This window comes from Haliotis rubra, unplaced genomic scaffold, assembly GCF_003918875.1.
Source record: "Haliotis rubra isolate DU_JTF1 unplaced genomic scaffold, ASM391887v1 Scf26, whole genome shotgun sequence".
Classification (NCBI taxonomy): Eukaryota; Metazoa; Mollusca; class Gastropoda; order Lepetellida; family Haliotidae; genus Haliotis; species Haliotis rubra.
The window spans coordinates 838,049-855,480 of record NW_025766669.1 but is presented as its reverse complement, the minus strand read 5'-3'; the positions used below and the strand labels follow the sequence as shown (position 1 = coordinate 855,480).

General features: G+C 38.9%; 1 protein-coding gene across 1 annotated transcript in view; it reads right to left on the bottom strand.

Moving 5' to 3' along the window:
- The window catches only part of LOC124280034 (cysteine-rich motor neuron 1 protein-like), an 81,623-nt gene that overhangs the window by 28,271 nt on the left and 35,920 nt on the right, over window positions 1-17,432 (bottom strand). Inside the window, exon 2 of the mRNA XM_046715913.1 lies at window positions 9,934-10,176. Coding sequence (XP_046571869.1) covers window positions 9,934-10,176 — 243 coding nt within the window. The remainder of the gene's footprint in view (window positions 1-9,933; window positions 10,177-17,432) is intronic.

The window sequence follows — 17,432 nt, the reverse complement described above, 5'->3', positions numbered from 1 at the left end:
GGCAGATAAAACAAGGTCTCAAGTCGCCATAAATGTGTAACTTGGTAATATGTAAATACCTTAAAACATGATAGCAATGCCTGTATTATTTCCTTCGTCAGTGTCAGTAGGACTGGTCATGCATACTTAATTAGTTTCATCTGTAATTTATCACCTGGTCTTTGTGGAACAATTGTGTTAAGACTGCGATGGTGCTGATGTCATGAACAAGTCAAACGGAAGACTGAGTCGGGTATTAACAGAACTGCCACTACCTCATGTCGGCCATGTAAGCCTCGGTATCAAGTCACATATCATGTGTCGGGAGGAATGCCTCCGATCTAGAGTGTGGTGGAAAAACTTGGGTAATATTATCCTGTCTAAGAGAACTTGCTACCAACTGATCCTGGTGGGTGCTGTTCCCCAAGATCTCAACAGCATCTCACTATCACTTAGATGTTTTTCAGGATCTGAAGCTTTATAACTACCGGTATCATCTGGATATTGTTCCCTAAGATCTGAAACAGCATCCCTATAATCTGGATATTGTTCACCAAGATCAGAACAGCATCACTATAATCTAGATATTGTTCACCAAGATCAGAACAGCATCACTATAATCTAGATATTGTTCACCAAGATCAGAACAGCATCACTATAATCTAGATATTGTTCACCAAGATCAGAACAGCATCATTATAATATCCCTATAATCTAGATATTGTTCACCAAGATCAGAACAGCATCACTATAATCTAGATATTGTTCACCAAGATCAGAACAGCATCACTATAATCTAGATATTGTTCACCAAGATCAGAACAGCATCACTATAATCTAGATATTGTTCACCAAGATCAGAACAGCATCACTATAATCTAGATATCTTGTTCACCAAGATCAGGAACACATCATCTAGATATTGTTCACCAAGATCTAGATATTGTTCACCAAGCAGCATCACTATAATCATTGTTCACCAAGATCAGAACAGCATCACTATAATCTAGATATTGTTCACCAAGATCTAGATATTGTTCACCAAGATCAGAACAGCATCACTATAATCTAGATATTGTTCACAAGATCAGAACAGCATCACTATAATCTAGATATTGTTTGTTCTAGATATTGTTCACCAAGATCAGAACAGCATCACTATAATCTAGATATTGTTCACCAAGATCAGAACAGCATCACTATAATCTAGATATTGTTCACCAAGATCAGAACAGCATCATCACTATAATCTAGATATTGTTCACCAAGATCAGAACAGCATCACTATAATCTAGATATTGTTCACCAAGATCAGAACAGCATCACTATAATCTAGATATTGTTCACCAAGATCAGAACAGCATCATCACTATAATCTAGATATTGTTCACCAAGATCAGAACAGCATCACTATAATCTAGATATTGTTCACCAAGATCAGAACAGCATCACTATAATCTAGATATTGTTCACCAAGATCAGAACAGCATCATCTATAATCAAGATATTGTTCACAAGATCAGAACAATCAGAACAGAACAGCATCACTATAATCTAGATATTGTTGTTCACCAAGATCAGAACAGCATCACTATAATCTAGATATTGTTCACCAAGATCAGAACAGCATCACTATAATCTAGATATTGTTCACCAAGATCAGAACAGCATCACTATAATCTAGATATTGTTCACCAAGATCAGAACAGCATCACTATAATCTAGATATTGTTCACCAAGATCAGAACAGCATCACTATAATCTAGATATTGTTCACCAAGATCAGAACAGCATCACTATAATCTAGATATTGTTCACCAAGATCAGAACAGCATCACTATAATCTAGATATTGTTCACCAAGATCAGAACAGCATCACTATAATCTAGATATTGTTCACCAAGATCAGAACAGCATCACTATAATCTAGATATTGTTCACCAAGATCAAGAACAGCATCACTATAATCTAGATATTGTTCACCAAGATCAGAACAGCATCACTATAATCTAGATATTGTTCACCAAGATCAGAACAGCATCACTATAATCTAGATATTGTTCACCAAGATCAGAACAGCATCACTATAATCTAGATATTGTTCACCAAGATCAGAACAGCATCACTATAATCTAGATATTGTTCTCCTTGATCAGAACAGCATCACTATAATCTAGATATTGTTCACCAAGATCAGAACAGCATCACTATAATCTAGATATTGTTCACCAAGATCAGAACAGCATCACTATAATCTGGATATTGTTCACCAAGATCAGAACAGCATCACTATAATCTAGATATTGTTCACCAAGATCAGAACAGCATCACTATAATCTAGATATTGTTCACCAAGATCAGAACAGCATCACTATAATCTAGATATTGTTCACCAAGATCTGAAACAGCATCACTATAATCTAGATATTGTTCACCAAGATCAGAACAGCATCACTATAATCTAGATATTGTTCACCAAGATCAGAACAGCATCACTATAATCTAGATATTGTTCACCAAGATCTGAAACAGCATCACTATAATCTAGATATTGTTCACCAAGATCTGAAACAGCATCACTATAATCTAGATATTGTTCACCAAGATCTGAAACAGCATCACTATAATCTAGATATTGTTCTCCTTGATATTGTTCCCCAACATTGGAAACAAAAACAGCATCAATATCGTCTCCAAGATCTTCAAAGTAACAAAACAACACAGTTAAATCCGTCAGCACTACCCTCGACAAATCCATCCTTATCTTCACTAACTTCATCAACCTTAGCTACTCTGACTCCACTAGAATCACTATAGCTACCTTCTAATACCAATGATTGAACACTAATCAAGGTAACCCTCTCAGATTTCACAAGATCATCCAAGAAAGTACATTCTGCTCAATAGTTCAGGAGATGATCTTTCAAAACTATTGTAATATTAGTGTACAGACTGCTTCAGAGGACTGGTGAACAGACCGTCTGCTCTCTGGTTTCATTTTGACCCCAGCTACATCATACTAAAAGGCCTCAAAGTCTGGTACTTGTTACCATGGCTAGAACCTCAAAGGATGGTACTTGTTACCATGGCTAGAACCTCAAAGTTTGGTACTTGTTACCATGGCTAGAACCTCAAAGGATGGTACTTGTTACCATGGCTAGAACCTCAAAGGATGGTATTTGTTACCATGGCTAGAACCTCAAAGGATGGTACTTGTTACCATGGCTAGAACCTCAAAGGATGGTACTTGTTACCATGGCTAGAACCTCAAAGGATGGTACTTGTTACCATGGCTAGAACCTCAAAGGATGGTACTTGTTACCATGGCTAGAACCTCAAAGGATGGTACTTGTTACCATGGCTAGAACCTCAAAGGATGGTACTTGTTACCATGACTAGAACCTCAAAGGATGGTACTTGTTACCATGGCTAGAACCTCAAAGGATGGTACTTGTTACCATGGCTAGCTCTTGGCATTAAGGGATGGTCAGCATTAAAGGATGGTACTGGTTACCAGCTTGGAGTCTGTATACTGTGTCTGAGGAGGTTTTCCATTTTAAACTGCAGCAAACTATCTCAATGGGCTAGTACCATAAAACTGGTATTAGTTTTCACTATCACACAAATGCACTTTCATGCACATCTCTATATACTGACTGACTGAGTTTGGTTTTACGACGCTTTTAGCAATATTCCAGCAACATCACGGCGGGGGACACCAGAAATGGGCTTCACACATTGTGCCCATGTGGGGATTCAAACCCGGGTCTTCGGCGTGACGAGCCAACGCTTTAACCATTAGGCTACCCCACCGCCCCACATCTCTATATAAGGGCAATAATCCCAACTGTACCATTAAACCCAGTTTAACATAACCACCATTGCCTTCAATACTGGAGTCTAACTGTTGAGAAATCTGAATTTGCAACAGTCATTCATAACATATGTCAGCTCACATACCATGGTTTTCTGGACAAACAATAAAATTCCAATTTTCAACAATCATTAAACACCTTCGAATTTGTGTACAAAAAATAATTGATACCAGCTCATAGGCCAAAGTGATTTCAGAAATGAAATCGTTCCAAAATGTTTAATGAAAATTAGATCAAATGAAGGTACCAGACTTCTTTTCATCTTTGCGAGGACCATGTATACAAAATTTCAGCTAAGCAGTTACTGGGAAGATCTCATTACAGACCACATCCCTCACCTGCTCTCATGTCCACTTGGACATTCTGACCTGCCAAGCTAAATATGTCACCTATGTTTTCGCAAGTTCAGTACTAAAACAATTATGTTTCCAGATATTCATCATAAATACCATGTCAATTGCAACAGATTACCCCAAGGCAAAAACTATTTTCTCGTTCCAGAAAAACCTCTACTTCAATATCAATACATCTGGCGCCTCAAGTACTTTTCTACCTGTGTCATCTTCATACCTGACTGACCCACAATCTGTCAAAATGACAGTACTGCTGTAGCAGACAACCACTGGTTATGTCCCCCGTAGATACACAAGCATAATGAACCGTGTATTTACAGGCCTAGACGGTAAGTCAGCTGATGAGGGTCTGCAATGCTTGGGTGACCACATCATGACAACTGGCTAACAGTAAACACATCGATATGCTGTCAGGTGGTAGGGGACAACACACGGACATTATTCACCAGACTTTTACATAACAAAGCCAACAGTTTTATGGGCAAATCTATTCAAAGTCATGTGCGAAGTCTTGTTTGTTTGTTTGTCATTTAACGCCCCATTCAGCCATTTTCCAGCCATATAGCAATGGCCTGTAAACAATGATTGACATCATGAGCATCAAGTTAGGCAATTGGGTCACCATGACATATATCAACAACATGGGTTGCTGAAGACTAATTCTAACCCTGATTGTCACAGGCCCATGTGAGGCAAGGATGTAGTTTGACATGGATAATATAGACATGCTACAAGTACAAGTGACAAGGGTAACAGACGCTTAGTAGGACATGTGTTTGTTCATCGGCCTAAAGACTCTGGGTTTTATTCCTTATATGTTCCTGATTTATTAACATCATTCTATGAATCCCTGTCCATACTGGCACTGCAATGGTGTTTAAACTGGCATTCATTTTAAGTCAGCTTCCTGATTGCCTGGAATAACTTACATAGTTTGTCTAGTTTCAGTAGCATATATCAATGTTAATTTTTACACCAAAAATGTTAGCCATTCAAAGGTACATACTCTAAATGAATATTCTTTAGTTAAATTATACAAAATGGTAATTTCCTGTATTTTTAGCAATAATGTGTACTGCATCTTTAACATAAAACACCTGGTATAATCTTCTAAAACATTCAATGGGGATTTATAAAAAAACCACCTTTATCTGCCCATATGAAAATAATCTTTCCAAAAAATGCATTAATAAAGAGCAAATATCTCAATTTTCCAAAAAATGTTCACGAAAAATGTTCAGTATCAAGTCAGCATTCCGCCGAGATATGCTGAGTGAGCAAAGTGTAGCAACGGCCCATAAATATCCCGAAGACAAGTATCCAGTGTTGTATATGTGAAACATTATCAGCATGTAAGGCACACACGCTGATGAAGCATCGTATTCTTGATAAATTGATGTGATCCCATAAAGGCTCTTTACAAAATCCTTTCATTGGGGTAGCTTATTATCAACATCCAATAAGTTTGATTGATGAAAGCAACCAATGACCGAGACCATTGTCCCGAAATCCAGCCAGCTTTTCCCGGCATGGTGTACAATGTCGTGGCTTGGTGGACGGAAGCCTAAAATAACAATACTGACAGATGAGAAACATATCAACAACCGGACACTATTTCCAGGTGACAATTCCACAAGAAGTATGAGTCTATTCAGTAATGTGTGTAGATCCCTCTATTCACGTGTGGCCATTTCAGGGATATGACCAGAAATTATTACCACCGCAAAATGGGGTCCATTTACCTCTCAATTTGTTCCAGGTCCATGCCCTCAGTATGGACAGTCTGAGTAAGACGAGACTGACCTTCAAAGCATGTCTACTTCAGTGCCCTTATTGTCATTTTATGATCATGGACATTTTACTGCATGAAGTCACCCAAAAGATGTGCAGACAGTTTACTAAAGTGAACTCTGGAAATGACCACAGCCTTAGTTCACAATCTTCAAAATACCTGCACACACTGAACCAGAAAACACTCCACCAACAGATCACCGTTGTTGGGAACTGATAAACTTATGTTTTTAAGCGAATAGAAAAATGTGAACAAAAAAACAACTTATGTTTTTGAAGAGTTTACATTTAATACAAAACAGCTAAATCTTAAAACTTCAAAGTACTTTGCTAAGTAGGGATCCAGTTGATATTCCATCATATCATAAACTGCCCAAATGTGTCTCATGAAAAAGTCATTAGTTACTGAACAAACAAGAAACAACTGGTTTGTATGTTTGTTTGTTTGTTGTTGAATGCCACGCTGAGCAATAAGCAAGTCTATGACAAGGGTCTGTCAATACTCAAGTCTGGACCACACAATTCAGTGACTGATATTATGAGCATCAATCTAAACAATAGGTTACAATAACCAACTGTCTGAATCATGTCAAATGCAAAAATATTTTGTAAATATCATTACAATTACAGAAGACTGACTGACTGAGTTTAGTTTTACGCCGCTTTTAGCAATATTCCAGCAACATCACAGCGGGGGACACCAGAAATGGGCTTCACACATTGTGCCCATGTGGGGATTCGAACCCGGGTCTTCGGTGTGACGAGCCAACGCTTTAACCATTAGGCTACCCCACCGCCCCACAATTACAGAAGAACATACACATATTATTATTTAAAGAGATGATTCTTACTGACAAACAACTTGAACCATATTCCATTGATGGTAAATCACCCTTGACATATTAATTAGCCTGACCATTGGGAGTAACAACCACACAACTCAATAAAGTCTAGTACTAACTGTCCACATAGTCAGTGCCAACCAATATCCCCATCCTTCTTAAACTAATAACTCATCCCTTTCGACATCCCACCTCAGTACTGTTTAACAACTTGGTGCCATCAATTTCCATTAATCTTTTCTGGCAGGTTGATACAGTGGGTGCGATATTAACTGGTGAATGGCCACATTTCATCATATATCCACCAGCAACCTCATCAACCACAGTGCATCTCCATAAACCAAGCTCTGTATCCCAGGCCACAGACAGCTAAGTAATTGCTTCCTTGTGACATTCCTTCATAAACCCCACGTCTTTCGCAACCCGTCAATGAGGGTCAAATTTAGGTGTGGTGTCATAGCACTTATATTGTGTAGGTCAGTGCCGAGGTCTATGTGTCATGATAGCCATAATAAGTTATGCATATTGCCTTAGGGGGAGGTGGGGTAGGCGAGAGGTTAAAGCTTCGCCACTCATAATGCTGAAGACCTGGGTTCGATTCCCCTCATGGGTACCATGTGTGAAGCCCATTTCTGGTGTCCCCTGCCATGATCTTGCTGGAATATTGCTAAAAGCGGAGTAAAAGCATACTCACTCACTTACTGACTGACTCACATATTGCCTGAAGTCAATATCCAAACAAGTTGTAAGTTCATACTCATTATACTTAGGTACAGGAGTCAGGCAATTACATCAACACGATGGTCGTAAGTTCTCATGACAGTCAAAGTAACCAGGTAAGAATTGATCTTCAGTAACCCATGCTTGTCGTAAGAGGCGACTCACAAGGTCAGGTGGTCAGGCTCACAGACGTGGTCATCACATCCCAATTGCATAGATCGATGCACATGTTGCTGATCACAGGATTGTCAGGACAAGACTTGATTATTTACCACCACCATATAGCTGGAATATTTCTGAGTGCCACGCTAAGAACCAACCAAACAACAAACAAACAGTCAAAGTAATATCAGTAAGTCCATTCTAAGATGTGAGTGAACCACACAACAGTTCTCATGATAATCAAAGCACTACAACTCACAAGTCTATTCTGAGGAAGGTGAATGACAACAGTATGGACATTACAGCATGGTACACATGGAAGAAGGCTATGGAATACTTATATGTATCAAACACACAGATCTAACCATGCAATTATCAGTAATAACTGTTGGCATGTAGACTCTAATGACATGGAAAAGGATCTCTACAGCAATCAGGCTCTATACATATCAATAACAACTGGACCACTTATCTGTTCAGTGTGATGTCTAAACAACTATGGTCAACAAGTATTACTGGTACTATAATATCTTTGAACAAGAACTCAGGTTCAATGCTTCTCGGTGAAGGCAACAGTACTCCTAAGATGAAAAGAATATCAAGGTATATTTTCACACTAGATCGGACAGTGGATAATTGGAAACATTTCTATTGACCTAAACACCCAAGAACCGTTGCCGTCAAATGTCGATGTTGAAAATAGAACGTTGACACAAATTGTGGAAAACAATTTTTATCATTTTGCTGTTAAATAGCGTGTTTCGGTATCAATCTCTATACTGGTACAGTGGTCTAGCAATGGATGTCTTTGTTTGATCACAGTATAAGCATATCTACTAGAATGTTGCTAAAGATAAATGATGAAAACATTGCTATGACAGCAACATAAGGAAGGTCTTATCCATATATGTCTCATTCCATCATAGCTTCTTTAAGTGGCACTGTGACTCAGTGAGTGAGTTTAGTTTTATACCGCTTATTCCTGCAATATCACGGCAAGGACACCAGAAATGGGCTTCACACATTGTGCCCATGTGGGGAATCAACCCATGTTTTCGGGTGTGACGAGTGGACGCTTTAACCACTGAGCTACCCCACCACACCCTATCATCATAGTTCCTTGTCAACAGCAAGAACTACTCTGATCATGAATTGTTTAATGGGCTTTTCTTAGGAGTTAATGAGTAACAAGGTTGACACAATTATGCCAAACAGTCACCAAATCTGTGTCAGAGGTTTTCAGTTAATGTGCAGGTAATCATGAGATTTTGTACAATCTTATTTCATAAATCGTAAAGTTTAAGCAGTAGCGTGTGCACCTTTGCCAATTTATCTAGGATTGACCTACCAGTGACAGTGGTGTCTGCATCCATGGACCTACACTGACAATGTATGTTTAGCATTCCATACTTTATATGCGAGGAGTGTGTGTCAGGAGTGTGTGTCAGGAGTGTGTGTCGGTCATCTGCAGTGTTTGTTTGTTTGTTGCTAAATGCTTCACTCAGAAAAGTCCTGCCATTTGACACTGGTGTGTAAATAATCACACAATCCATTGATTGACATTCTGAGCATGTATCCGTACAATAGGATTATGATTTCATGTACCGGTAATCAATCAAATAAAAAACAGACCACCCGATCCACTTTGTGGACTCTTTTGACAAGGAAAGATTGCTGAGGACCCATGTTCTCAGATTCCCCTTTGGCACACAAGCAAAGGTAGACGGAACACAAAATTTGACATATCCACGAATTGCAGGTATAGAGTTACCTGCCCTTGCCAGAAATGTTGCTAGAGATGGCAGTTAGAAAATGGACAAAGATGAAGAGTGAGTGAGTGAGTGAGTGAGGTTAGTTTTACGCCACACTCAGCAATATTCCAGCTATATGGCGCCGGTCTGTAAATAATCGAGTCTGGACCAGACAATCCAGTGATCAACAGCATGAGCATCGATCTACTCAATAGGGATACGATGATATGTGTCAACCAAGTCAGCGAGCCTGACCACCTGATCCCGATAGTCGCTTCTTACGATAAGCATGGGTTACTGAAGATCAATATTCTAACCCGGACCTTCACGGGTCACAAAGATGAAGACTGACAACAGAAAATATATGGTTATTTCCAGAGCTGTACTACACACCTACAGATAGAAGATCACCAATACCTACTGTATCTGTCGACAAATTAAAAATATTTTTCGGTCTTACCTGTTCTCTTACACACAAATTCATCACAACACGATCCGGGCCGTAAATCCGCAGGATTGAGAAGCACACTTTCAAATCCAGCTGCACATACTGGCACTGTACAATAAGAATGATTACACACACACAATGAACGTGCCGTGGCACCGGTGGTGTTGACAATAAGATCCGAATCAAATGGGCACTGCAGAGTTACATCCCCAATGGCCTCACAGTCTTTGCTGGTGCAGTTGTCGGGGCCAAAAGCTGAAACAGAAAAACACCTCATTAGATTGCTTTAATGATCACAAAGTTCAGTGAGTGAATGAGTTTAGTTTTACGCCACTTTTAGCAATATTTCAGTAATATCACGGCGGGGGACACCAGAAATGGGCTTCACACAATGTAGGTGAATCGAACCCGGGTCTTCAGCGTGACGAGCAAACGCTTTAACCATTAGGCTACCCCACCGCCCCACACAAAGTTCAGAGTTTTCTGGGTAGAGTTCAATGGTGCAATATTGTAGCAAGGTGACAAAGAAAGGTGGTGTTTCTGTACCCATATGGGAATAGTGAGTGAGTGAGTTTAGTTTTACTCCGCACTCAGCAATATTCCTGCTATATGGCTGTGGTCTGTAAATAATCGAGTCTGGACCAGACAATCCAGTGATCAACAACATGAGCATCGATCTACGCAATTGGGATTGTAACGATGACATGTGTCAACCAAGTTATCGACCCTGACCACCCAATCCCGTTAGTTGCCTCTTACGGCAAGCAAGGGTTGCTGAAGACCAATTCTAACCAGGATCTCCATGGCTGAAGAGTAGAGTTGGATAGAGTTCAATGGTGCAATATGGAAGCAAGGCGACATAGGAAGGTGGTGTTTCTGTACCCATATGGGAATAAAACCAGGTCCTACATATTATGGGAGACACCATTAACAACTGAACCATGAGAGAGATCATTTTAAGTATTTAAGTTCACATAATGGACTGACCGTTGATGTTTTACCATAAAAATTTGCTTCTCAAAAAAATGATTTTGCAGGATTGTGTTTTGACTTGATTAGGGTCATCAGTTAAATCAACAAACATTTCCTTTATTTCATAGTTTGAAAATATTTCATTGAATGCATTGTTGAAATTTAATATTGTGATACCTCTAAATTTAGTCAAATAGGAAAATTCCAATATGGAAAAAAATAACAATTTGTTTACAGTTTCCCTGTAAAAGGCACTTAGTTTGGAATCCTGGATAAATTCGAGTTCCGAATATCCTGAAAATCAATTTGAAAAAATATAATTGTTTGTCTCCTCCTTTTCAAGAACAAATGTTTTCAAAATTTAAAAACACTAACTTTGGAAATTATTATCCTCATTCGATATTATTTCAAAATTTTCATAGAATTGTTTTGGTGCCTGGTGTATACATAACAAGAGGGGCGTATTTCTGTATTGTTATGTGATATCTATAAGAAAAACAAGTCATAAAAGAATAAAGCAAACTTCATACACCATTGTGAAGTCCCATGAATGTTGCAAGGATTATAATAGGAGTTTTACCATTCCATTGTGTTTGTTATTTCAGAACGATGCATTCTCGACCTTTTTTTCAAATTCTGCTTTCTAAATATCACACATATACCCAGATTATAAAAGAATGACTCTGGACTTGGAATGATCTCGCACAATACCAAGGATGCCTTTGCAGATGCTGAAGTCAGTAAAACATACACAATTCTGGCTATTCTATTTAGATAATTCATTGCTAGGCAACTTATTGATGCATTTCCTTCTGGAATGACAGACCCTAGAAACAATGTGCGCCAACTGCTACGCGAGGCGCTCTTTTGTTGTCTCCATCTGGAGAGTTCGCCTACTTCCTGTCCCGGCCTCAGTCCCGCAACACAAACCACCTACCTCTACCGACACATGGCTGCAACATGGCTGAGAAATGTGCACACAGACTGTGTAGCCAACATCACAAAACAAAAGAAAATCACTCGGAATTTCACACAAATATTTTAGGTCATCAAAGGTCATTCTGGAATGTGCTTCCTTCCTGCTGCCTCATGGCAAACTTTGGCGCCAGAATGTTGGCGGTACTGCAAGTTGGAGACTTAAGATGTCTACAGTGAGCATGACAATTAATTCACTATAGAAAACCCTTTTTTCAAAACATGATTTGTTCAAGACATGGTATACACATGAACAATCTGTACCTGCCTGCTGAAACAGGTAATTTATTAGAGACAGTGGGGAATTGATGCCACCCAATCCTCTCCTTACAAGTATGACAAACCTGAAACTTCCCAAACATTCCTTATAAGGAAGAAGAGATATGATAAAAAAGTATGACAAACCTGAAACTTCCCAAACATTCCTTATAAGGAAGAAGAGATATGATAAAAAAGTATTAAGCAAGATGTCTCTAAAACAATTTACATAACTTTAGACGATTTCCATCTATATGCATATTCATTTTTTATGGTGTCCCCTGCTGTGATGTTGCTGAAATATTGCTAAAAGCGGCGTAAAACCATACTCACTCACTCATTTCCCTCAGAAGAATGTCAAAATGTCAAAGTTATTTATACTTATTATTGATATTATTTTCATTTTAATATTCAGTGATTTAACATCTGATCTCATTCCACATTTTTTACAACCCTAATTTTCCATTTTTCATTGCTAGTCACCAATCAGTGTTAGTTATTTGTTTGTTTCCCTAGTTCAGTTTCTACCTATTTTATTATTTTTGTCAATCTTACATATACATATATCTATGCTCTCTGCATCCTAGGAAGGAGTAAGCATATAGTCTGAAACATGATTGTCTTCATAATAAAGAACGTGGCATCCATACATTCTATTCCTGAACATAGGTTTGTGAGACCAGCAATGTCGCTCACTCAGATCCAAACAGGGACTTCAACTACAAGTACCAACATCACGCACAAAGACATGTGGTGAAAGAGCCTTTGAATATGCCGGACCATGCTTGTGGAATGAACTGCCAATCCATATCAAATCCCAGACCACTCTCACTGGATTCAAACCAAACTCAAGACACACTTGTTTCAACTTAAATCTTGATCAATGAAATTTTTTTTTCAGACACAACAGCGCTTTTGAGCAGCATTTTCCTGGATATCAGCGCTTTCACAAGTTTTAGATAGATGACTGACTGACTGACTGACTGACTGACTGACTGACTGACTGAGTTTGGCTTTTACGCTTTTAGCAATATTCCAGCAACATCACGGTGGGGGACACCAGAAATGGGCTTCACACATTGTACCCATGTGGGGATTTGAACCCGGGTCTTCAGCGTGACGAGCCAACGCTTTAACCACTAGACTACCCTGCCGCCCCTTAGATAGATGAGTCTACTAGTTTGTTACATATAGGACAATGGATTCCAATCTCTAAACTGTGTCACATATCACAATCATCATAACCATCATATAATAAACAGTTGCTACAAATCTCCGCCATGAAGCGCATACTTGACCACGGCGAGACATGATACCAGTGATGACACGCCACCAGATTCCACAATCATGACATGTGGGCTATCAGTATATAAGTACATGTATCTTCATAATCTGTGACAGGTGTCCGCTTCTCAAAGCCTGTACAACAGACAAATATTTTGACAGGCAGTAAGTCCGATAAAACCATGTTGATCGACAGCAACCAGCAAATGTCACTCATGACCAGTCCGATAAACACGTTACAAGCCGCTATCAGTAATTACCCTCATTTTCCCTTGGTGGAAACATCGACAAAACCAATACTTATTCAATTACAAATATTTCACAACCAACATGGAACAAAATTCATTACCACGTGTAAGCGCAAGAGTTGACGACCTCAGAATTATCGCCAATTTATACTTAATCCGATAAGTATCAACTCATTCGTTCATAATTTCACTACCGACTAAAGTCATATTTCCTCGTTTAATTTGCATTAATTTGTCTGAAATGTCTGTTTGGGCTTATCAGGAGGTCATGTACCAGACCCCTGACGTGACATTTGCTTGCTGCTTGTTAGCACGAGTGAGAGGGTCCCCATGTAGTGTATCCCTCACAACATATTACAATCGTAATTTCCCATTGGCCTTTAGTATCTTGGGTCATCAACAAATTGCTCACTTCTCTGATCTGTCATGACTTTTGACGTGATCTCATTATTCCATTAATGGTTACTTTCTCATGAAGTCTCTCTGTTGTAACAATATCTGCTGCTTACCGTAATCACAGTCAACAACAAGGCGATACAGTATATAGAAATAATGCAGATAGGATACAAGAAATGACAGGAGTGAGTGATAACTGCCAAACACAGCATCCTCCATCATACAGCTAGTTCCAGCTGAATCACAGTGGGTGTATGTTATACAGATAATATTCATTACTGATATGTTTAAAATTTGTATTTAAACCATCAATTTAAACCACTGCAATGGATGCGTTTTTTCTCATATCAAACAATGTTCAAACCTTAATAAAAATATAATGAAACCTTGAAATAAAAATTCAGAAGAATTACTAAAATATTGAACCATGACAATTATAACTAACTTCATGGTCAGTATGTGTAGTAATTCATTCAAATTTAAATTTCAAGATTTGACAATATTTATAATATTATTTCTACCATATATTTCAAAGTATTCTCTGAGGGGAAAATTATAATAATTATAATTAGCTGAACATCATTCTGCAATGGTAAATGCTAAAATAATTAGTCAAGTCAAAGGGGTATGGAGCCAATCAAGGCAGCCCAGTATCCCTTAAGAAAGCATGGTGGTCCCTTAAGACAAGCCTGAGGTGCTAGGGATTAAGTCTACTACCATGACCCCTGTTCTACAAAGTGATCATAGGTCTATCATGATCCAAACTTCAATACTTTTATAAGGCCAGACCCTTTTTACAGATTTTTGTCCTCAAAAAACCTAAAGGCAGGAGGGACTTTTTTTTAATAAAATCACCAGTCAAAGTAATATTCCTTCTAAATATTAAAAGTATTTTTCTATTGGCAATTTATGCAGTGTATATGGGGCAAAAAAACAATCAAAAAAAAGATTTTGTTGTAATTTTACATTTTTGCCAACAAAAACATAAGGATTTTATTTTTAGAGCGGAGAAAAATCTTCTTTTTTTTTCTTATTCTTGAAAAAATATGACCGGCGGATCAGTAAAACAAGAAATAAAATTGGTCTGGCCTAAAGACCTTTGTAGCACTATGATTGCTTTTATGAACTAAGTCCTGGATTGCAATGCTTGTCTTGGACCTTGTTGATGAACACATGTTGTGGGTGACAAGTCATCTTAGCCAATGTGCATCATGACCCTGTGTGTACACTTTAAGGTGACCGCCTCCGTGGTGTAGTGGTTAGAGCGTCCGCTCGGAGAGCGGAAGGTCGCGGGTTCGATCCTCGGCCGCGTCATACCAAATGACGTTAAAATATGGTACTTGTTGGTCCCTGTCTGGCGCTCGGCATTACCGGGTACAACAGGACTGGTCGGCTCGGAGTCAGTATAATGTGTCTGAGTGGGGTATTCATGCTTCACTGCGGCATGGTATCTCAGTGGGCTAGCACTATAAAACCAGCTTCAGTCTGGGCCAGTACAAGCAGCTGCACATACACATACATATGCATGCACGTCGTCATATGAGCAAAATATTCTCAAGCACGACGTTAAACCCAATTTCACCTCACCTCACCTCACACTTTAAGGTTGAAAGAGAAATCTTTGATTTGACACTAATTAGAAGGAAAACAAGAATGAGATGAAAACGAAGGACAGGAATCTTCATGGAAACCATCTGATAGCAAAATCACAAGGACATCGACAGAATGTCAGTCGAGAGTCCAAATACATCCATTATTCCAGAGTCAACATCCAAATTGATTCCTTGTCGCCATCATTACAGAGTTAAACACCCCTGTCCTGAGAATGGCGTGGAAGTATGAGAATTTGGCACTGCTGTTGTGTGAGAGATTGTGCGGACTACTAAACAAACTTCCTCCAATTATCCTGTACACACACCAGAAGAAGCTAATGGTTCTGTGGTCCAGCCAAATCACTTTCCAACACACGGGGCAAAGGCCAGGCTATATTTGAAAGCTCTGACCCCTACACTGTCGATGTTTGTTCAGTATTGTTTCAAATTGGTTCAATTAGGGCAAATTATCTTAGTAGACACAGTTGCCCATCTGGATGAAAGTAACACTTCCTGTTTTGTGGGATGATGGGAAATCTACCTACTGGCTATCTCACACCCACTGGACACACTCTGATGACCACTCAACCAAACCTACCTACACACTAATGATATCACAGTACAAGAAACAGTCAGTCTCACAGTCCCTGAACCACATTATTTTCCCTTGCATCCAGCCTTTTCCACAATGCAAAATTCTAGATGAAGCAAGTCTAGATTTCCTCAATGGAATTATTTGTTTGTATCAGAATTACAAATATTCAGACACTAAGCTTTAGTCTCCTAGAAACACTGTCAGAATGAGCATAGTAAACTTTAATTAATATTCCATCAATATCACTGTGGGAGCATCAGTGGGCCTTAAATGTTGTCTTCATCTGCAGAATCAAACTGGATGCTACACAGTAACAAATCAACCACCTGGAAACCACACCAGACCCACATATGAAAACAAAATCTTCAACTAAAACATTTGAATGTTCACACATCCATTGAAATGAAAAGATATCAACTATGCATTGATACATGTCAGTGTGTCAAATCTGTATAGATTGATGCTCATGATATTAGTCACTGAATTGTCTGGTCCAGACTTGGTTCATTTACAGACATTGAACCGCTATATTGCTGATTGTGGTTTAAAAAAACAAACATGAATTTCATGTCCACAGTATCTTGTGTTTCATGCCCTGAGAAAAATGGGAAGGTTATGACAATCACCTCTGCTGACCAGCTGATTGTTTGTCATTGTAGTGAGTGAGTGAGTTTAGTTTTACACCGCACTCAGCAATATTCCAGCTATATGGCGGCGGTCTGTAAATAATCCAGTCTGGACCAGACAATCCAGTGATCAACAGCATGAGCATCGATCTGCGCAATTGGGAACCGATGACATGTGTCAACCATGTCAGCGAGCCTGACCACCCGATCCCGATAGTCGCCTTTTGTGGCAAGCATGGGTTGCTGAAAACCTATTCTACCCCGGATCTTCATGGGTCGTTTGTCATTGTGACACAGTGAAGATCAGCCAACATAAATCAATTGTGTACCTGATTTGATTCCATTATTTACAAGGCTATACATCACAAGAATATCGCTGACTCAGCAAAACAAAATTCAATATTACCACTGTCCTACTTTCGCATATTCAGTGACATAAATCAAAGTATCCATTCAGTAGAGAAACAAAGGACCTTGTCCATGAAAAGAAAACCATCAGGAAATATTTCAACAATTTCTTTCCACCCTAACACACCCCAGCTGCAGACAGCTACAACATGCACTA